The sequence below is a fragment of the Pygocentrus nattereri genome, chromosome 1 (genome assembly GCF_015220715.1).
Source record: "Pygocentrus nattereri isolate fPygNat1 chromosome 1, fPygNat1.pri, whole genome shotgun sequence".
Taxonomy (NCBI): Eukaryota; Metazoa; Chordata; class Actinopteri; order Characiformes; family Serrasalmidae; genus Pygocentrus; species Pygocentrus nattereri.
Window position 1 is genome coordinate 32,192,897 of NC_051211.1, and position 23,474 is coordinate 32,216,370.

At 38.4% G+C, this 23,474-nt stretch overlaps 1 protein-coding gene across 1 annotated transcript in view; it reads left to right on the forward strand.

Moving 5' to 3' along the window:
* Positions 1-17,348, forward strand: part of gnai1 (guanine nucleotide binding protein (G protein), alpha inhibiting activity polypeptide 1) — a 41,940-nt gene extending 24,592 nt beyond the window's left edge. The window contains exons 4-9 of the mRNA XM_017707587.2: positions 748-905; positions 5,476-5,604; positions 7,866-7,995; positions 9,148-9,301; positions 11,194-11,401; positions 14,177-17,348. Coding sequence (XP_017563076.1) covers positions 748-905; positions 5,476-5,604; positions 7,866-7,995; positions 9,148-9,301; positions 11,194-11,384 — 762 coding nt within the window. The 3' untranslated portion in view covers positions 11,385-11,401; positions 14,177-17,348. The remainder of the gene's footprint in view (positions 1-747; positions 906-5,475; positions 5,605-7,865; positions 7,996-9,147; positions 9,302-11,193; positions 11,402-14,176) is intronic.
* Positions 17,349-23,474: the final 6,126 nt, after the last annotated feature.

Here is a 23,474-nt window from a genome sequence, read left to right on the forward strand (position 1 = left end):
ACATGGTCAGTGATCTTGTTTGCATAGCTGCCTCATTATTGCTCTTAGTATGGTTAAGTGAGAAAATTAATTAATAAATGACTGAATAAATGAATGAACCAAGTGAAGAAATGGATGTTTGCAATACTGCCTTATTATTGTTCTCAGTTTATTAAGAAGAACCCTTTTAGTGCTAAAATATTTTCAAAAAGATTCTATAGAGAATCATGTCGCTGTTGCCGGAACAAAACCATCTCCAAAATGGTAACTTTACAGGAAAATAAAAGTTCTTTATATGGAACCAGACATTTTTCCAAGTAATTTTGGGTCATTTCTGTTGGTCTATTCATCACGAATTTGCACACAATGTAAAATACAATAGCCATTTTCAAATTATGTCAGAAACTGAAAAATGACAAAAATGGAGATACAAGATTTGTTCCGACAACAGCAATATACAACATATTTTTAATTAATCTGAAATATAATCAACCATGCAAACAACATTTAAGCATAAATGGTTCTATATAGAACTAATAACTCTAAACAGAACCATTCCCTTTACTCAAAGAACCATCTTTTTTAAGAGTGTAAGTTACTTAGATGTAAATGATTGAACCACATGATGATGAGAGGTGAATTACTAGAGAGATGTGTTTTGTTTTATTTCATGTTATTGATTGATCCTGTGATAGTTTGATATATGAATAAATATGAATGAACTCGGAAATGGTGGGCAACGCTGTTGTTGTGTGTGTGTGTTTTTAGGATGATGCGCGGCAGCTGTTCGTTTTAGCTGGCAGTGCAGAGGAAGGATTTATGACCGCTGAACTGGCCGGTGTGATAAAGCGCCTGTGGAAGGACGGAGGAGTGCAGGCCTGCTTTAGCCGCTCCAGAGAGTATCAGCTCAATGACTCCGCTGCATAGTGAGTGTGTGTGTGTGTCTCTGTCTGTATCTATCATTTCAGCAGATTACAGTGAATATGGCTTTTGTTCTTTCAATTGAAGAGTGCTCCATAATGTTCATATGATTCACACAGTCATTTTGACAGATTGTAATACACTACTGGAAGTGTAGGGGGCGATATGGCTTTTGTTTTTCAATTAAAAATCACTCTGTAATGATTTATAATGTTCATATGATTCACACAGTCATTTTGACAGATTTTAACATGCTGCAGTAAGTGTAGGGGGCTTATAGCTTCCAGAAAGGAGGAACGTCTTGCTTGTGGGTTTGCTAAAGTACACATTTGCACGATATATTTATTGTGCATGTAAGCATGTGTTAAAACTAGTGAGCAGATGTGTATCTTCGGGACATGTCACCAATGCACTAAACTGTGGGATATGTACTGGGCCCAATACTGCTGTGATGCAGTACTGGGGAAAGGGTGCATTAAGCATGTGTTTAGTGTGTTTTTCTTAGCAAAAAAAAAAAACACCAAACAATTGGTGTACAGTTTTCATTGTCTGTATTCCAATGTATGTGAACAATTCCTCCAGTTACATTTGTGTATTCGGTGTATTTTTAACAATAATTCTGTATCGACTATCCAGTGTTTCTTTAACTCCAACATACCTGATCGAGCTTACGAAGGGCTCCATGATCAGTTGGCTGATCATGATTAGCTAAATCAGGAGTGCTGAGTTATGGAATTGTGGAAACGTTGCAGTGCTGTGGTTTTGCTAGGAGAAACACTGAAATAGTCAAATAAAACTGATGAAACTTGAAATTCCATGATGCACAGAATCATAATTGGAATGTTGTTAGATCATAGATTAACACCCCTATTGAAATCGTTGTGATGGCCAAAGCAAAAAGAAACCTATAACAGTATAAGCAGTCTATAATAAGGCACTTCATGAAATAGTAGTCTCTAGATTATTTAGTCATAGAAACAGTTATAAATTACAGCCATAGTTGCATAGTTATAGTGCCTGCGTGCACATTTAGATTCAGCCAAGATTAGAATCATTTCCAAACACAAGATCAGCATTTTATTAAGTTAAATAGTGTGAGATTATAGGGATACTTGTGCTGTATTTTAATGCTGCTTTTATACCTGCAGCATAATTATGCATAACTTATTGTGCTAAATAACCAGCTAAAGCTAAAAAGCCTTTTACTGTCATTATACACTTGTGTGTGAATCTTTGTATATTTTGGTGGTTTTAGGAGTGAAAATAAGATCCTCTACAGAGAGCTCACTTCTGCGTATTTAAATGCAGAATTATAATGTTTATTTACTGAATTTATCATAATGAAAGTGAAAAATAAAATGTAACGTGTAAAAGTTATGGCACATTTATGTTACATTTTTCCCCCTGTGTGTTAAATTGCACAACAATTTGAAGAAAAAATGCCCTATTCCCATTCCCTTTTTTCACATCTATAAAACAAGGCTATTCAGACTTATGTATGTGACTGTAACACTGTTTTTAAAAGTGTTTTTAAAAGTAGGCAACTGATTTTTAATTTGTGAATTGTAAATAAACAAACGAGCAAATAATGTTTTTTTATGTTGCAACTTTGGCTAATAGTGAGCACTCTAAATGTTTTAGGGTGTTCCATGTTCTTTTACCCCACATGGTGTGAGCTTCAGCTGAGCTCCGGCCAAAAGATCTGCCATAGGCCAATTTGGCTGTAAAGAAAATCAGAATCAGACTTAAAAATGTATTATTCCACCTCTAGTTATTGTATAGAGCAGTTTTGTGTGCACTGTGTGTTCCTGTACTCAGTCTGGACTCAGTCTGGTGTAGCCTGGAATGATTTTGTCAATATTTGCCCTGCAAGAACTGCTCAGTTGCTGTTTTAGTGAAATCTGCAGTGGCCTTGACTTCAGTGACCTGCTACACACGGTTTATTTAACACTTAGAACAAAACACTGATAAAAAATGAATACGTGGTACTACACTAGCTGGCTGTTTTTTCTTTGTGTGTGTGTGTGTGTGTGTGTGTGTGTGTGTGTGTGTGTGTGTGTCTGTGTGTGTGTGTGTGTGTATGCGTGTGTGTGGGTGGGTGGGTGAATACATGTATTAAACACGTTGTGCAAGACTGTTTCCGCCAGCGATGGCATCACCAGGCACGGTGCAGGGAGTGTGTGTGTGTGTGTGTGTGTGTGTGTGTGAGCTGAAATCCCTCCGCCTCAGTTGGTCAGTGAATGCACTGTGTTTGATGGCTGGACATGTGAGCTCTGTGTGTTGATAGAGAGATTGAGATGCCTCTTTTGGGTAAAGCTCCTAATTATCTGGACCTCAATTACTTAAAATCTGAAATCTGATTCGTCTTTTTTCCTTTTTACAGGTGTTATGGCCTTTTTCATGTTTATGCTAAATATACCTTAACATAACCAAAGGTATTTGCATCCGCATCTTCATTATTGAGTTCTTGTGCTTTAGCAACACCCATTGCTAATCAGTGTATAAAATAAAGCAAACAGCGATTAAGTCTTCATAAACAAACATAGATAGTAGAATGGGTCATACTAAAGAAATCTGAAGAATGACTTTAAACATTAAAGAATGCTCACATTTGCCACAATCTAGGTTCAACTGTAAGTGCTATTATTGTGAAATGGAAGCATCTAGGAGAAACAACAGCTCAGCTATGAAAAAGTAAACCATGCAAACACATGAAGCACATAAAATTCCCTGTCACTCATCACCAAAAAATAGAATTCCAAGCTACCCCTGGGAAAATATCAGCACAAGAACTGTGCATTGGAGCTTCATGGGTTTCCAAGGAAGAGCAACTGCACATAAGCCTAAAATCAGTGCATAGAATGCTAAGCTTCAGCTGGAGTGTTATATAGCAGCCTAACACTGGACTCTGTAGCAGTGGAAACATGCTCTGTGGAGTGATGAATCGCAGTTCACTATTTTGCAGTCTGATAACTGAACCGACATTGTGCAAGATTTGGGCTTAGCGCAGCTCAGCTTTGTTCTAGTGAACATTAATACTAGAGAATACTAAATACAAATACATTTTAAACAATTAAATGCTTCCAGTTTTGTGGTAACAGTTTACCTGTTACAGCATGACTGTGGCCCTGTGTGTAAAATTAGTGTTTGGTGTGGAGGAACTCAAGTGGCCCGCACAGAGCCCTGACCTCAACCTCACTGAACACTTTTGGAATGAATTGGAACACTGGTTGTGAGCCAGGCCTTCTCATCCGACATCAGTGCTTGACCTTTCAAAAGTTCTTTCAACCGAATGGGGACAAATTTCCACAGAAACATTCCAAAGAGGAGAACAACTCCATATTTATGCCCATAATTTTGAAATGGAACATCTAAACTCAACCTCATTTAAACTTTTGGCCATATAGTGTATGTTTTCAGCATTTTTGCTAGTGCAGAAAAATGAATACATTTGGACTTAATAGCCATTTTGACTGGAAATTAAATGGGTGGTCTTTGACTTTTGTCTTCTTATCAACTGTGAGGCAACAAGCATGCTTGTTAGAAAATCTAGGCTTATCTAACTGGCTGTATAAATGACATTCTGTGTGTGTGTTGTGAACATCAACACTTCTTCATTAGTCACACTTCTAGCACCTCACGCTAATTTCTAGTTTAAGCCACTTTCAGTTCATATTTAACAGAAGGCACCAAGAAAATGCAAATGCTTTCAGTACATCTAAGATTAGCTCAGCTTACCCCCGTGACAGAGCAGTCAATGTTTAGTAGTCCTGTGTGCAGCTGTTTAGATGATACATTACACCGCAATATGATGCAATAAGGGAAATTGGTTAATGCCATGTGGTCATCAAAGGTCATACAAGGACAATGCAAAGCAGATTTTTAGTAGCACTTTGCTTCAGCTAGGCTAGCCTCAGTAAGCTAATCAGCCACCTATGCAAACCTTGCAGATGATATAAGGGGAAAAGGTGAGAGCAAGTTTGATAAAGGCTGGTTAAAAACAGTATTGAAATAGAGGGTAGAAATTGCTTTAGAGGATAGACTTGAAGATTCAATTGTAAGCACAAATACAAACTTTGGTAAAAAAAAATGTAATTTGACTAAAAGCATTTAAATGCAGCCTATTTCTAAACCGATTATTCTTATTTCCATGTCCTGGAAACGGCAATGCTTCCTAGAAATTTCAATAAGAAAATAAATGGCTGAGAACATAGGGGTGGGTATTATGAAATTGAGTTAAATTAGCTACCAAACCAAACAGTGACAGTGTCTGTCCTGACTCCATTCATGCTATGAATGTTTATTTTATTTTATTATTTGATTTTATGTTTTATTGCTTAGTCTCATTTTTGTGCGCTGTTTTCTTGCCAAAATTTACTTGGAAAATCAATCTGGCTTTTTTTTAATCTAGTTGTCAATGAGATTCAAATACATAGTCAGCCAAAAGAAACTAATGATGTCCCCTTTTGGCCCAGAATTTTGAGCCAGAATACAGTAAAATCAATCAGATTTGGGTCATTATCATCAGCATGAACTCATCAGTCTCTTAATTTTGTTTTTTTTTCCCCTGTACAGTTACCTGAATGACTTGGACAGGATATCCCAGGCTACTTATATCCCCACCCAGCAGGACGTGCTGAGGACACGTGTTAAAACCACCGGCATTGTGGAGACTCACTTCACCTTTAAGGACCTGCACTTCAAGTGAGCATTAACTGCTTAGAGGCCTGGAGTTTTATCCAGTGTGAGAGATAGTGAGAGAGATTCTTTCAGCAAAAACATCCTTTGACACTGTATTTGAAGGCTACATACATAAGAAATAAATAAAACATGCATACGCACCGAATAATGTGTTTGAAATGCTTATGTCAGTAATCACAAGATGACATAAGATGTTTGCCTATGTAAATGACATTGCATTGACCTAAGGGCCTTTAAATTAGTGATAGACATTCTTTACATTTATAATACTCTTATGAATATGCATAATAATAGCATTAATCCTAAGGTATAGAATTTAGAAGGCTACATAAGTATGTTGGTAAGAACAGTAGACTGTATCAGTCATGTGATCATTTCCACAAATATTGTTGAAGCATGTCGTCCATAGAACTGATGCTGTGTGTGGTGTGTGTAAGTAGGCCTCTGCCTTATAAGATCTTCATAACAGTGTCATAAATGGAAAAAATGTCAGTTACCTTAGTTTAAGGGCCCTTAAGTCAACATAATCTTATGTACATAAGACATATATACGATACATAGTATTGTTTTTTTAATATGTTATTTAATGCTTATGCATGTGTAATGAAGTAGGTGTCTCTCAAATAAAGTGCTACAGAAATATTATTAGTGGTAAGTAGCAGTAAGTAGTAGTGTTGTTAATTGTTTATTCTTATATTAGTCAATTCCTTTTGCAGTTCAGTGTTTTTACAGACTCTAAAATATTCAGTTTGTTGTTTTATTATTCTTTAATACTGATAAAGTTTGCAGTCTAAGCTTTTGGCAATACATTCAAAGTACTGTTTAGAACACAAACTTGATCTAATCTGACATTTACAGTTTCCTATTTACAGTGTTTAAAGTGGCTTTGGGGTTTCAGCATTTCCTCCTGATAATATAGACAGGAAGACAAAGTTGTTTCAGTGCCCATATTTGGTTGTTAGCTCCAGACTCTGAACATGCTGCTCTTAAATTTCAATTTCTGAGAGATGATTATGAGAGCACTACAGAAAAATGAGGACATTGTAGATATAGAGGAAATATAAAATAGATAACTTTTCCTGGCCACTTTCTCAGAAACACCCTAGCTTTTAGCTCCACCTTGCTGGTGCACAGTTAGACTGTAACCCATCTGTTGATAAACAGTTTATGCTAACTATCCAGTGGTTTACTGATGTGTTTAACAATCCATCAGCACCATTGTGTCTGATTATCACTCTCATTATCACTCTTACCAGCACTGCACACACTACCATGACCACTAACATGTCAGTGTCGGTGCTGAGCTGAGAATGACCCACAACCCAAATAACTGGACAACAGCAGTGCTGTGGTCAGAAACTGACCGATGATGAATGGGGTATAAGGCGGCTGATAAGTTGTGCAGCAGCAGATACAGTATGAACAATATTGAACCTATAAGGTAGATGTTTCTAATAAAGTGGCCAGTAAGTGGAAGCAGAATTTAGGTGTTTCTAATAAAGTAGTGGGTGAGTATTTTTTGTGATTTGTAGTTACCATTTTAAACTGAACAAATGGCCTGATGTTTGTGATTCATTTGTTGTGGTTTGTCCATTTTTTACATTTTTAAATGTCTTAAATACAAACACACACATAAATTAATAAGTTACACTAACACTATAAAAACATTTTTTTGGTCCAACCTAAAAAATCTCTTCTTGTGATAACAGGTATATTAACCCCTTAAAATCTCATAATATCCTAAGGTGTGTTATTCAGTAATTACAGAGACTTCAGTCCAAACTAGTTGAGCTAATCTTAGGCTATAGAAGTGTGTAATAAAACTTTAAACCTGGCCATGTAAGAGGTCAACTTGTTCTTTTGAGTTGAATAAAACTAATTCAGTTCCTTGTTACCACATGACATACATTTAGGTTTTACTGACAAACCATTTTTACAGTGAGGATAAGAATGTTTTTTACTGTTTTGTTCATGTGGGTATAAAACACTGTGGTGCTCTCAGTTAACCCCTTAACAAGCCATGGGCCCACCGGTGTGCCCAAAGTATTATTACACATGCCTATAACCTAAGAGTAACTCCATTAGTTTACATTAAAGTCCCTGTAACGACTGAATAATATGCCTGGAATGGTAAGGGGTTAATTAATTGTGATAATTTTTGATAGCAATTGGTCATAATTTCTAGTAGTTGATAAAATAAGCCTTAAGACTAATAACAGAACAATACAGTTTAAGGGGTTGATGTTACAGTGATCTTTCTATAGGATGTTCGATGTTGGAGGTCAAAGATCAGAGAGGAAGAAATGGATCCACTGTTTTGAGGGTGTGACGGCCATCATCTTCTGCGTGGCTCTGAGTGACTATGACCTGGTGCTGGCTGAAGATGAAGAGATGGTAAGAGCCTGTGGCTTCCAAATTCAGTCCCTTCATAGTTTCAGGAATTTTCTGACCCCAACGCATTTGATCCCAATCACGAAAAGCTTGACATGAGCTGGAGAAGGTGTGTTAGGGCAGGTAATAGATAAAGCAATAAAGCCGGGTTGGGCGATGAAAACCACTGGTACAAGCCACTCTTTGTCCTTGGGTGTAATCTAACAGGCTGATGAGTGGGATGTGGGCCCCCCCTTGTGCAGGAATCATTGCATTGGTAGATGGAAGAATGAATTTCTGCTAAATATCAGCAAATTCTGAGAGCAAATGAGACAGCCAGGAAAGTGAATATGAATATAGAGCTGGCCTCTACAACAGGACAGTGATCTACAACATATCTCAAAATGCAAAACTTCAAAAAACACAAGCCAGGGCTTTTGGAATAATCCTTTAACTTGAACATCATTTAAAGCCTGTGGGTAAGTTAAGTGATACTTTTTTAATCCCACAAACGGGGAAATTCCACCTCCGCATTTAACCCATCCATGAAATGAAACACCACATACACACTAGTGAATACACACACACACTGGATGGCTGTGGTGCACTTGCCCAGAGCGGTGGGCAGCCCTATCCACGGCACCTGGGGAGCAGTTAGGGGTTAGGTGTCTTGATCAAGGACACCTCGGTCATGTGCTGTCGGCACTGGGGATTGATCCGGCAACCTTCCGGTCACGGCCAGTTCCCTAACCTCCAGCCCATAACTGCCCCCAAATAGATCTTAAACATGCTGTGTGTGCAAGATGGACCAATAATATTACAGAAGTAGAATCTGTTATATAATCTGTTATTAGTTCCTAATAAAAAATGAAGAAAATTTCTAAATCAAGAATAGAAACACTTTACAAAATAATATCTGCCAAAGGGGCTGTTATTGACTAAAAACTCCAAATCAGAAAACAATCATATTTTTAAAAGTAGTTTGATGCAAGTGTTGCATGTTTATCATTTTAAAAAAATCTACATCATACGCACTTGTACTGTATTATTTTACTTTATTGTTTTTAGTTTTTTCTAGAATTTTGTCGTTTCTATTGAGTCATCTGTTTCATGCAACTCAATACATAACACCCTCTCTCTCTCTCTCTCTCTCTCTCTCTTTCTCTCTCTCCATAGAACCGGATGCATGAGAGTATGAAACTGTTTGACAGCATCTGCAACAACAAGTGGTTCACAGACACTTCTATCATTCTATTTCTAAACAAGAAGGACCTGTTTGAGGAGAAAATTAAGAAGAGTCCGCTCACCATCTGCTACCCAGAATACGCAGGTAACAACTCTTTCTTTCACTACTTCAGATCCATTGCTTGCATTATAAAAAAATGATTGGCAAGTGAAGTCAACTTAGATCTGTTCAATATATCTCATATTTCTCTTTCGGAGATTTTTTTGAAGATGTTATAAAAATATTTCCCTTCTAGATTTCTAGACATTTTTACTAGTTTTAAGTCATAGTCAGTTCTTGTTGTAAGTCATAGTCAGTGTTTTATGTGTCTTAGCATCTACTCTTGTTGCACCATCAGGTCACTTTTCTTGTTTTAAGGCAAGACACTACAGACCAAACTTATGATTATGGTTCCATTTTTTCAGTTTTATGGATAAAATCCATCAGTAACATGTTTTCCTCTAAACAGTAATAATTAAAACGTTCAAAGGTAGCAGAAAATGTATTCTCCAAAAGTTGTCAACTTTAATGAATTCTTAGCTCTGCCACACTGTAGCAATGGCTTTGTAATCCTTTTCAGACTGATCGATTTCAATGACTTTGTTTTACGTGTGTATTTGAATCTCTTTAGAACGTGGCATCATGTGCTGCTTTTTCAGACCTTCTAGCGTGCATTACATGGCCAGACAGGTTGTATTTAAGTGATGTTTAATTGAACCCAACAGTCAGTTGAATTTGGTATTTGAATTTTATTGATTTAGTAGCTGGGGGGTAGCAGTTACTTTTTCACAGAGGACCAGGTAGGGCTGAACAGCATTTTTTCTTCAATAAATGAAAACTTCATTTGAAAGCAGCATTTTGTCTTGACTTAGATTATCTTTGTCTAATATTAAACATAGTTTGATGATCTGAAGCATTCAAGTGTGACAAATATAGAAGAAAAATGGAAGAAATTGGGAAGATAGTTTTTTTCATGGCACTGTATATCACTGAAAAGCTTGTTTCCCAAAGAATCTAATTAGCATATTCAAATATGCCTATTTCCTTTTCACTATCAACAGCTGTCAAAGAAATAGTGCATATTTTGATATCTCACTTGGTAATGCAGTTTTTTTCTCAAAATTAGTTTTTTTATACATTCAGAACCAAAAATTTCAGCCTCTACAATACCTGCATTCATGAATAATAAACATATTCTAAAGATTATTACAGAAGAATTTCTTAATTTACTGGACTTATGCTAGTAGATAGATTTATATTAAGTTTTATAACAGCAGTGCTTAGTGTTTCTGATGAAATGATTAAATAATAAATGATTAAAACAATGTTTTTCTCTGTAGCATTACATGATATTGATGCAAAAAAGGCAATTTCTGCTGTCTTATTAACTATTTTCTGTTTATTTGAAGTGTAAAGAATATGATTTAAGTATTACATTTGATTGAACTAGTACATTTTTATTCAGACAGTTTCACAAACTACTTTCTGAACAACACATTAAGAGGGCAATAAGTCTCACAAGTCATGCTTTATTGTTAAATAAACTTTAAGGCACATCATTAAACAAAAGTATTACCTGTTTAAACTGGGCTTTGAATGAGCTTGCATGTTCACTGAAAAAAATACAGTTCATCCAACAGAAAGGAAACCTTGTGTGTCTCTTATACTGTGATAGAAACTATAGTATCACACAGGAAGGCCATGTTCTACACACTGAAACTGATCATTACATTGTTATAAACAGGGACATGGCTCCTCCGGCAGCAGATTTAAACTGTACTAGACTCATGAAGTTTATTAAATCTGAATTTTGCTTGCACTTTTGTTCACTTTTGTCAATAGGGGAAGTGGCCTAAAGTGTAATTTGTGTAAATTTGATTTTTAGCTTTTACTGCTTTTATTACAAAACTAAATTCTGCAGAAATAAATAAATAGATAATGACCCACTAGGTGTTTAACAAATTTTTTAAGTGGTAAAATGACTTTATACCTGACAGGCTCCAATACATATGAAGAGGCGGCTGCATATATCCAGTGTCAGTTTGAGGACCTGAACAAGCGTAAAGACACGAAAGAGATTTACACACACTTCACCTGCGCCACCGACACCAAAAATGTACAGTTCGTCTTCGATGCTGTCACTGATGTCATCATCAAAAACAACCTGAAAGACTGCGGACTCTTCTAGACACTCTCTGAAGTCTGGTGAGATGGTGTGTGTGAGAAAGAGTTGGGGTGGATATGTATGTCTGTGTGAATCACAGCAGTTCTATTTGATTATGAATCTTTAGGGAACAATTCAACGAACCATGAAAAACTGTGACCAAAATGGAAATTCACTGTCTCATTATTGTTCTGCTTTAGAGGAGGGAACTATATAGTTTACTAAATAGCTGTAAAAATGGTGGAAACTTTGATTAGACTACACCTTTATTTCATGACAGTACAGTAATCTACCGTTTGTCAGGTTTGACATGGCTTCTAATAACATGCCTTTCTTTGTAGATAAACCTTCATGAAAAAAATGAAATGTTTGGCATAGTTTCGATAGCAAGTATGCTAGCTAGTTCACTATCTGTTGTGGCCAAAGATTGTTATAGATCACATTTCTTTACAACTTGCTAAGCATTATTTGTAGCCAGGTCAAAACCTGCCAGGTTTTTAGTAGTGGGATGCTTTTGGGAAATGTTTTCCTCTAAAGATACAAAACTAAGCCACAGTGACATGAAACGCGACTCAAAACTCCACTCAGACCCTAATGTCCCAGTGTCTAGAGGCTCGACACACACTCCAGAGACTCAAGAATCCACACAAATTTGGACCCCAGAGACTCAAGACTAGACTCAAGTCTCCGCTTGCACCTTAATGACACAAGACTTGACTTGAGACTCCACTCGAACTTGCACCTCAGAAACTCAAGACTCTGCTTGGAGGACTCAAACTCAAAACAACTCAGACTCAAACTTCTACTTGCACCTTAAAGACTTGAGACTTCACTGGGACTTGCACCTCAGAGGTGGTTGGTGTAGTGTAGTGGGTAAGACCTCTGCCTTCTACACTGTAGACTAGGGTTCAATCCCCTACCTGGGTAAGCACCCTACACTATACCAATAAGAGTCCTTGGGCAAGATTCCTAACACCACCTTCGCCTACCAGTGTAAAATGATCAAATTGTAAGTTGCTCTGGATAAGAGTGTCAGCCAAATGCCATAAATGTAAAATGTAAATGTAAGTCTCCACTTGATCTTGGACACTTGAGACTCTACTCAAACTCACACATCAGCGATTCCATTCAGAGTCGGAGCTCAGAAACTTGAGAGTCCTCTTTGGCTTGCATCTAAAAGATATGAAACGTCACTTAGAATTGCCCATCAGAGACTTAAGACTTGACCAGACTCATACCTCAGAAACTCAAGACTCCACTCTGACTCAAGTAGACTTGAGACTACACCTGAACTTGCACATAAGAGACTCAAGATTCCACTCGGACCCCAGAAATCGCTCGTCAGAGACTCAAGGCTTGACTCAGACTTGCACCTCAGAGACTCAGAGACTTGTGATTCAGCTTGGACTCAAGCTGACTCAAGGGACTGAAGACTGTACCTGGACTCACACCACAGATACTCAAGACTCCACTCTGACCCCACAGACTCAAGACTCCACTCAGACTCACACCTCAAAGACTCAAGTCTCCACATAGAATCGCATGTCGGACTCAAGACTTGACTCAGACTTGCACCTCAAAGACAGAAGACTTGACTCAAGTCTCCACTTGGACTTGTACCTCAGAGACCCCAGACTCCACTCGGACTTGCACCTCAGAAACTTGAGACTCAACTTGGCTCTACGAGGAAAACGGGCAGCGTACCTAACACTGCTAAAATAAAAATAAGGATCCATTTCAGTCACATCATATACACTTATTCATTAGTGAATAGCAGTCAGTGCTAGCAATGAAAGTGTATGTATGTGTGTGCAAGCTTGAGCTCAGAGAAATTATATGGCATAAATGGATGTTATTTTATTTATGTTTTCATCTAAGTACCACTTTAGATTTCCACCCACGTTAAATAAAAAAGTCCCTTATTGCATTTGCTGTACAGTAGATATATGTGTGTGTGTGTGTGTGTGTGTGTGTGTGTGTGTGTGTGTGTGTGTAAGAGAGAAGCATGCGCTGCATTGTTATTTAAATGAAGACATGTTGTTTAGATGTAAGTCGGATTAGTGAGAGTAGTTGAGCACCGTTCTGTTTTCCCTCTGAGAGCTGAACTGAATATCAATGAGGCCGTAATGAACTCTCTTCTTCTCTCATTTCTCTTACCTTTTTGTCTCCTGAATTCTTTTCTTTTCTATCTTCTGTTGTTTTCTCCTTCCCTTTTTCTTCTCATTTTTTCACTCTGCTCTCTTCATCAGTTCTGTTCTCCTCTCTTTTTAAATTTGTCTTCTTTTCACTTCTTTTTCTTCTTTTTCTCCTTCTCTTCTCTTGTACTCTGTCATTTCTTTTATCTTCTTTCCTTGCTTAATTTCCCTTTCTGGTTTCTTAATTCCTCCTCTCTGTTTCTCTTCTTTTCTCTTCTCTCATTTTCTTTTCTCAACCTCTTTACCTTCTTGAACATACAGTCTGTGAGTCAAATGTAAATGAAATGAATTATGTAAATGTGTGGAATTGATTATTACTTTTAATTTTATGTAAAGTATAGCCTAGTTACATGTAAATAGAATAGCAAAAGACAGATTATTTATATCACTGATAAAACTTACATCTCCATTTTTGTAATTTGCGATTTTTGATATAATTTGAAATCGCCACCTGCCCTTTACAGTGTTTCAGAATTTCATAATGAATGGACCAATAGAAGTGCTGCAAAAGTGCATTCCATTGAAAGTTGGAATATATACATATAAACATATATTCTCTCTCGCTCTCTCTCTCTCTCTGTCTCTTTCTCTCTCTCTCTCTCTCTCTCTCTCTCTGTGTAGGTGCAGAATTTGTCCATTTTGATGTGTATTAATGTTGGACTGCAGTTCTGAACTTGTGTTTGGAGAGCAGTTCTCCTGGACCAGTGCTGTACATTGGGTCTCGTTTGTCCACTTTATTTATGCTTCTTTCTCGGGACATTTTAAACAGTAGCACCTTTAAAAAGAAAAAAAGGAAAAAAAAAGAGAAAATCATCAGATGTTTGTACAACTGTTGCTGTCACAGCCATGCTATGTTTTTGACCACTTTTTTTTTTTTGACCAAAGGACTTGTATTTAATCATACTTTCCCTTTTTGGACAAGGTTCACTTTTGCTGGCAATGTTTTTGTCCCCCGTCCTGGTGGATATTAAGAAAGGAGAGGAGGATGTTTTTAATCTGTCCAGTTTGTTGGGTCTTTGTGCCTTGGCATGTGTTTCTGCAGTATTTGTCTCATGTTTGAATTTTTGCTTGCTGAATATCTACCAATGTCCAAAATGTAAAAAATCCTACTGCGTACTAGAACGCAAATCCTACTCTACGTAAAAGTGTGTATGAGCATATATAAGTGTGAATGACTATATGTGAGTGTATAAAAGCATGTATGAGTACACGACTAGTTAAAAGTTTGAACACACCTATGTATGATTGTACGATTTTAAGTTTTTCTAAAGACATTTTAATCTACAGGCTTATGCTTAAAGGTCTTTAAGTCCTAAAATACTAAGATAAATATTAAAATTGATTTCTATGTATGATTTGTAAAATTCATTTTAAACTGAATTTTTATAGTTTTCATTCATTACTCAGGTGGAAAATAGAGATGGAGCCACAATGATTGTCATCCTAATTACTGTGTGTTTCCTGTTAAAAGTTAAGGAGTGGAAAATCTGTTCTCATCATCGCATTTCATAATCATTTGTATCGTAATGACAAAGGGTGGGCTGTTTATTCTGATTCCAGGAACTGTTTCATCATTTTTATGTCTTCATTATTATTCTAAAATGCAAAAAAACAATTAAAAAGAAAGACAAACCAGATTTATGGGTAGGTCTATCCAAACTTTTGACTGGTGGTGTCTATAGGAGTGTGTATGAGTGTGTGTACGTATATCAGATAGGGTTGGCCCGAATAATTTGACTGCTCAAGTACTCGGTTCTCGGTTCTTTATTTGGTATCTGAAAGCCTCTTCTTCTTTAAAAAAAAATAAAATAGAACAGTTATTTTTATTATATGACAAATATATTAATTACAGCCTATTAAGTTAAATGCATTATAAATTTGTCATTTATCCACATCACTTTGCCTCAGCACAACAGACATAGCTGCTGAAGCTATAAGAGCAAAGATGCCTCAGAAATGGCACCTGTGGGATAAGAATAATTATATGATAAGAAAAATGCTCAGTGCAAGATTTGTGATAGGAGGCTGGTGCACCATGGAGGCAAAGCAAGTTTGATGAATCGTCTTAAATACATAAGTATAGCGATACTTATGCGTGTACTCTGCTGACACCGCAGCTGACTTTAGTACTGTCAAATTTCATATGATTGCAAGAGCTGCCTTCAGGGTAGTCCTCCTTACATTCAGACCAGCTTGTAGCTCCGAAGTGTCCTCAGTCCTCCGCTCCGCTCTCTGAAGCTCATCTATGACTGAGCTAAACTAGGCATGTGTGTTGCCTGTACAGCTGCTTTCCATGATAAAGATTGGCAAACTATCCAAATAAAGTAACTTGATAGAATACAACAATAATAATAATGAACTAAAACAGAACAAAAGCCACGATCGTAATGAATGAAATGATTATAATAACTTATTACACCCTTAGCATCTAGATACATGACTGAATTAAAACCAGAGTCATTAAAGCTGTCTTTGAACAAGAGGACTGCAATCATAGATTGTATCCTAGGAACATACAGCAGACTATTAAAACATTATTGACATCTACTGGATATATTTTGAACAGCATGTTCTGAACATATTTAAAATTATGTTTGATAGTGAAATGTAAATTTTTATTGTTTTCAAGGGGGATTTTGGAATACTCGATCAGAAATACCTACGAGTATTTGAAGCCTGTAAAATGCTGTTTGGACCAGCCCTTATATAAGAGCTTTAGGAGAGTGTGTATGATTGTATGAGAGTGTGTATGGTTGTATGTGAGTATGTATGAGATTGTGTATGTATGGCTGTAACTGAACATATGACAGTGTGTATGACTGTGCATGAGTGTGTAAGACTGTATGTGAGTGTATAACTGCATGTGTGTGTATGACTGTGTGTATGAGTGCACATGACTGTATGTGAGTCTATATGACTGAATGGGTGTATGAAATTGTGTATGACTGTAGTTGAATGTATATGTGTGTATGCCTATGTAAGTGCATGACTGTAAGTCTGTATAACTGTATGTGAGTGTATAAAATACACTGTGTGTGCATATGGCTGTATATGTGTGTATGACTATGTAAGTTTATGAGTATGTAATTGAGTCTGTTTGACTGTATGTGAGTGTGTATGACCTGTAGGTGTGTATTACTGTGAGTGTATATGATGGTGTGTATGATTACATGCATAAGTATAACTGTCTGAGTGTGTATGATTGTAAGTGTATATGAGGGTGCATAAGTGTGTATGACTATGCTTGTGTGTGAACAACAAAGAAAAGATGGGATAGAGTGGATTGGATTTGTGTGTGTGTATGTGAAAATATATGAAGTGTATATACTTGTGCGTGTATGTCTCATGTTGGAAACTGAGAGATGGTCCCAAGCTCCATGTCTCCATGGCAACAAAACTAGAAAACGGAGAGCCAGTGGTGCTTCAGAAGGAGTGTGTTACTGACAGACACTGAGAGATTTGAGGAGTGTGTGTGTGTGTGTGTGTGTGTGTGTGTGTGTGTGTGTGTGTGTGTGTGTGTGTGTGTGTGTGTGTGTGTGTGTGTGTGTGTGTGGGCGTGTGTGTATATGCACATCTCCATCCCAGTGGCCACAGCTAGCCGCCATCTTACACACTCATGCACATACATACAGTTACTGCTAAAGGATCTGCAAAGGCTTTCAAGTGAAGACAATGATAATGTTGAGGATTATAATTGCCACCACTCTCTGTGTGTTCACTCTGTGTGAAAACATTTGGAAACATTTGTACACTCATGTCCCTTATTTTGCTAATAAAAAGCATTTACAACCCACCGTGTCTTTCATGGTCCTTTATCCTGATAGCAAGCATATAATCTAACCTACATATCTAATGTATTTAATTGTCTAATTCTTTTTTTTTTTGTCATACCACACAACTTTATGAAGTATGACACTGAAGTGGCAACACAAATGTAAATGGCTTATTGGTAATGCCAGAAAAACACATTTGGTCAATGTTTGTGTAAATTACAAGTTTATATACATTATATTTCCGGAAGTGTTCACTCACCCATCCAAATCATTGAATCCAGGTGTTCCAATGACTTCCATGGTCACAGGTGTATAAAACCAAGTACCTAGGCCTGCAGACTGCTTCTACAGACATTAGTGAAATAAAGGATCGCTCTCAGGAGTTCAGTGAATTCCAGCATGGTACCGTGATCGGACGCCACCTGTGCAACAAATCCAGTCGTAAAATTTCCTCACTACTAAATATTCCACAGTCAACTGTCAGTGGTATTATAACAAAGTGGAAGTAATTGGGAACGACAGCAACTCAGCCACGAAGTGGTAGGTCACGAAAAATGACAGAGTGGGGTTGTATTTAGATATACGATGCAAAACATAATGGAAAAATGTGTTAATTGATATTAACTAACCCTAACCCTATATAAACAGTTTTTTATGGATACATTTTAAATGAATTACTGGCTTATGTGTAGCTATACCTTTACAGATATGTAAAAGTACAGGATACTGTATAGTACTGTATAGTGATTACAGTGATTGGCTTTATCTCCAAACTGCTCCACCTTCACTGTCCCTCTGATCTGCTCATTTCTAATCTTGTCCATCCTTGTCACCCAACGAAAATCTCAGCATCTTCATCTCCGCCACCTCCAGCTCTGCCTCCTGTCTTTTAGACAGAGCCACAGTCTCCAAACCATACATCATAGCAGGACGCACTACTGTCTTGTAAACCTTCCCTTTCACTCTTGCTGCTATCCTTCTGTCACACATCAGCCCTGACACCCGTCTCCACCCACTCCATCCTGCCTGCACCCTCTTCTTCACCTCTTTTCTAAACTTTCCATTGCTCTGGATGGTTGACCCAAGATATTTGAAGTCATCCACCTTTATGATCTCTACTCCTTGCATCTTCACCTTTCCACCTGCCTCCCTCTCATTCACACATATGTATTCTGTCTTGTCTCTACTGACCTTCATTCCTCTCCTCTCCAGTGCAAACCTCCACCTCTCCAGATTCTCTTCCACCTGCTCTCTACTCTCACCACAGATTACAATGTCATCTGCAAACATCATGGTCCATGGAGCCTCCTGCCTGACCTCATCTGTCAACCTTTCCATCACCATTGCAAACAAGAAGGGGCTCAAAGCTGATCCCTGATGTAACCCTACCTTCACCTTGAAACCATTTGTCACTCCAACTGCACACCTCACCACTGTCTCACTATCCTCATACATGTCCTGCACCACCCTAACATACTTTTCAGCTACACCTGACTTCCTCATACAGTACCACAGTTCCTCTCTTGGCACCCTATCATATGCCTTCTCGAGATCCACAAAGACACAATGTAGCTCCTTCCTTCTCTGTACTTCTCTACCAACACTCTCAACACAAAAATTGCATCTGTGGTTCTCTTTATGGGCATGAAACCAAACTGCTGCTCACTGATCTGGACCTCTCGCCTAAGCTTGCTTCAACAACTCTTTCCCATACCTTCATGGTGTGGCTCATCAACTTCATACCTCTGTAGTTACTGCAGCTCTGCACATCACCCTTGTTCTTAAAAATGGGGACCAGTACACTGCTTCTCCACTCATCAGGCATCCTCCTCTCACTCTCCAGGATTTTGTTAAACAATCTGGTTAAAAAATCCACTGCCTTCTCTCCTAAACATCTCCATACCTCCACAGGTATGTCATCTGGACCAACTGCCTTTCCATTCTTCATCATTTTTAAACCTGCCCTCACTTCCACCTTACTAATTCTCTGCACTTCCTGATCCACTATCTCTCCCCCCGTTGTCCTCTTCTCTCTCTCGTTTTCCTCATTCATTAGTTCTTCAAAGTACTCCTTCCATCTACTCAACACTCTCTGCTCACTCACTAGTACATTTCCCTCTCTATCCTTTATCAGCCTAACCTGCTGTACATCCTTTCCAGCTCTATCTCTCTGTTTAGCCAAATGATACAAGTCCTTTACTCCTTCTTTACTGTCCAGCCTCTCATACAGCTCATCATAGGCCTGAGCCTTTGCCTTTGCCACCATTCTTTTTGCTACGCGTCTAGCCTCACAGTACTCCTGCCTACTTCCTTCATCTCTCTGGTTATCCCGCTTTTTCTTAGCTGCCTTCTTCTTCTGAATACTCTCCTGGACTTCCTCATTCCAACACCAACTTTCCTTGTCTTCTTTCCTCTGACCAGACGAAACACCCAACACATTTTTGCCAGTTTCTCTCACCACCTTAGCTGTAGTTTCCCAGTCCTCAGGTAGCTCCTCACTGCCCCCAAGGGCCTGTTGCAATTTTTCCCTGAACTGCCTGCAACCATCCTCCTCCTTCAGCTTCCACCATCTAATCTTTGGCTCTGTCTTCACTCTCTTCCTCTTCTTTGTTTCTAATCTCATTCTACATACAACCACCCTATGCTGCCTTGCTACACTTTCCCCTGGTACCACTTTACAATCTCCAATCTCCTTTAGGTGGCATCTCCTGCTAAGGATATAATCCACCTGTGTGCACCTCCCTCCACTCTTGTATGTCACCCTGTGTTCTTCCCTCTTCTGAAAATACGTGTTCACCACAGCCATTTCCATTCTCTTTGCAAAATCTACAAACATCTGACCTTCTGCATTTCTGTCTTTCACACCATACATACCCAGCACCTCTTCATCCCCTCTGTTCCCTTCACCAACATGTCCATTGAAGTCTGCACCAATCACCAATCTCTCCTCTCTAGGGACACCATCTACCACTTCATCCATCTTACTCCAAAATTCCTCTTTCTCCTCTAACTGACAACCAACCTGTGGTGCATATGAACTGACCACATTCAAAATCACACCACCAACCTCCAACTTCAGGCTCATGATCCTGTCTGACACTCTCTTTACATCCAGAACACTTTTCCCAAGCTGTTCCTTTAGGATTATCCCTACTTCATTTCTCTTCCTCTCTACACCATGATAGAACAGTTTGAATCCACCTCCAATGTTCCTGGCCTTGCTTCCTTTCCATCTGGTCTCCTGGACACACAGAATATCTACCTTCCTTCTCTCCATCATGTCTGCAAGCTCTCTGCCTTTACCAGTCATTGTCCCTATGTTCAGAGTCCCTACTCTAACCTCCACACTCCTGCCTTTCCTTCTCTCTCGCTGGCTTCTAACCCGCCTTCCTCCTCTGCTCTTTGATGGTCTTCGACCTACAGTAGTCCCATTTCCACCGGCACCCTGCTGGTCAACAGCACTGGAGGCGGTAGTTGTTAACCCGGGCCTTGACCGATCCGGTATGGCAAACATATTTATGAGCCACATGATACTTTTCACATAAGTTTTACGCTGGATGCCCTTCCTGACGCAAACCTCACCATTTATCTGGGCTTGGGACCGGCACCAGAAGTACACAAAGTACACCCCTAATGGCTGGTTTTTTAAAGTCACAGTATAACATTACTATTTTACTGTTATTTATTCTTGGTTCAGTGAATTGTTGAAAGCTTTAGGATTTTTTTCTTTTTGTCCATTTAGAATCTTTGTTTTCCTTTGTTTGCATTGTTTTTGTTGTTTAGGTCACTTTAATTACTAGTAGTTGGTAATGAGTTGATTCAGGTGCCTTGAAGCAGGAAAACACTACACCGATCAGGATGGGAGCACTGCTAGAGCCGGATTGGGAAACACTGGCACAAACTGAAGGACTGGAAGTGTATGAATAGGAAGTTCCTAAAGCTGATCAGCTTATTCTCACATGGCTTGCTAATAGACCGAGGCTTAGCACTCTTGCTAACAATGGAGTTATGAATAGACTCAGGAAATTGGCCAGAACAGGACTATATTTAGAGACAAGGGCCCTTACTCATCAAGGCTGCATGGTCAAATCTGCCAACTGTTTCAGTGACAGTGAGGCGTGACTGTGTGATCAAACACGTATGAGAGAGTGTATTTTGAGGGAAGTGCTTTACCAACCTGGAAAATGCTTGATTTGTGGTCATGTTGTTAATAATTGTGTACACATCAGTCTTTGTTCATCACTAACATTTGCAAAGCACCAAGCATAAAAGAGTGACTGTGTAATACCATTCATATCAGCTGGATATGTGAATGTGTGTGTGTATGTGTGTGTGTGTGTGTGTGTGTGTGTGTGTGTGTGTGTGTGTGTGTAAGTGGAGAAATGTGTCTAGCACATTTGATGTGTGTTTTATAATAAATTGTTAAGGGTGTTAAATGCAAACAACACATACAGCAGTGCCGCAACACTGATAGAACAGAAGTCCCCTTCCACCCCCACAACACACAGTGATGACACACCAATAAAAGCACCATTGTTCTGTGTCTCTGGATCTAACAAACAAACAAACAGAGTCCAGTCTCATCTTCTCCAAAGAGTTTGTATCATTTATCCTCTTTACCCCACATACAGCAAATTCCTAATGCACATAAACACAGACTGTCGAGAGAGAGGAAAGAGGAAATGAGAAAGAGAGTAAGAAATGAAAAAGAAAAAGATAAGAGAAAGAGAGAAAGAAAAAAGAAGGAGAGAAAGAAAAGGAAAGTGGGAGAGAGAGAACACAGAGGGGAAGAGAAAGATACAGAAAGAAGGAGAGAGGCAAAAACAGACAGTAAGAGGAAGACAGAAGGAGAGAAAAAGAGAAAGATAGATAAAGAAAAGACAGAAAGAGAGGCAGGAAAAACAGAGAAGCAAAAAGATAGTGAGAGAAAGAGAGAAAGGGAAATAAAGAAAAGGAAACAGAGAGGAAGAGACAGAGCGAGAGCAAAGAGGGAAAGAGAGAAAGATATTTAGAAAGAAGTCAGTGAGAGAGGAAGAGAGACTGTAAGAACAACAGAAGAAGAGAGAGAGGGAGGGAGGGAGAGAGAGAGAGCATTTCCTATTAGAAATACAGTGGAGGTGACAAGCCAACTGTTTTAAAGGCCAAATCTGCAGTTAGGTTTAGTGACCTGAACACTGCTTGGCTTACGGTATGAGTCTAATTTGTGATGGAGCATTAAATCTTATGTCATATTTAGCCTCTACTGTCTGTTGTGATGGAGCTCTCCACTTAAAGAGCAAGTGACTCTCATAAATAACAAACAAACGGGCAACTAATAACATACTGGCCTGATGTGAAATATCACAGTTCTGTTTCATGCTGCCAATAATCAAACAGCTGAAACACAAATTAAATGCATTCATTTAATTGACATTTCAGTGAAAATATGAAATTACAGAGCCCCATTACCCCCACCCCTTCACCACAGATATATTCGGTCAGCCAATGTTTGAGGTTCGGTGTCTGTTTCTTTAGTTTTGCACTAGAGAGATGGGTGATGAAACAAAAACGGAAATGCTTCTGCATTAACATGAAGTGTTTGTTGATTGTAAATCTGTTGTGGGCTGCTGTAGCATCTCTAAATGTGATGCAGAGGGGTTTACTGTGCTCTTTAACCAAATGTAGAGGACAACACGCATTAGCCTTTCCATTTGTTCCCCACTGATTCAGTTAACTGTAATCAGTATTGATCTGCTCAATCGATGGCACTTTGGACTATTGAGACAATAATGCTTCCACTGTCACTGACTAATGCACCCATAGAAATATACTAGTGTTGCAGTGGATGTATCTACATAAACAGCTATATGATTATGTACCATCATATGCACAAATTGGGCACCCATTGTCATATTACATGTTTTATTGATTTTCTAAGTGAAAATATAAGTTGCCACATCCTCTACAGTGAACACACATCTGCACATTTTGATGCACAATTAACACAGTGTAGGGAAAAAATAAAACATAAAATGTGGCCTGTGCAAATGTCATGGCACATTTTATATTGTATATTTACATTTTTGTGTGTTTAATATGTTAATCTCAGCAAATAAACAGAAATTGCACACTAAGCTGTATAGAAAAGTGTCAGTATGTTCTCTGTA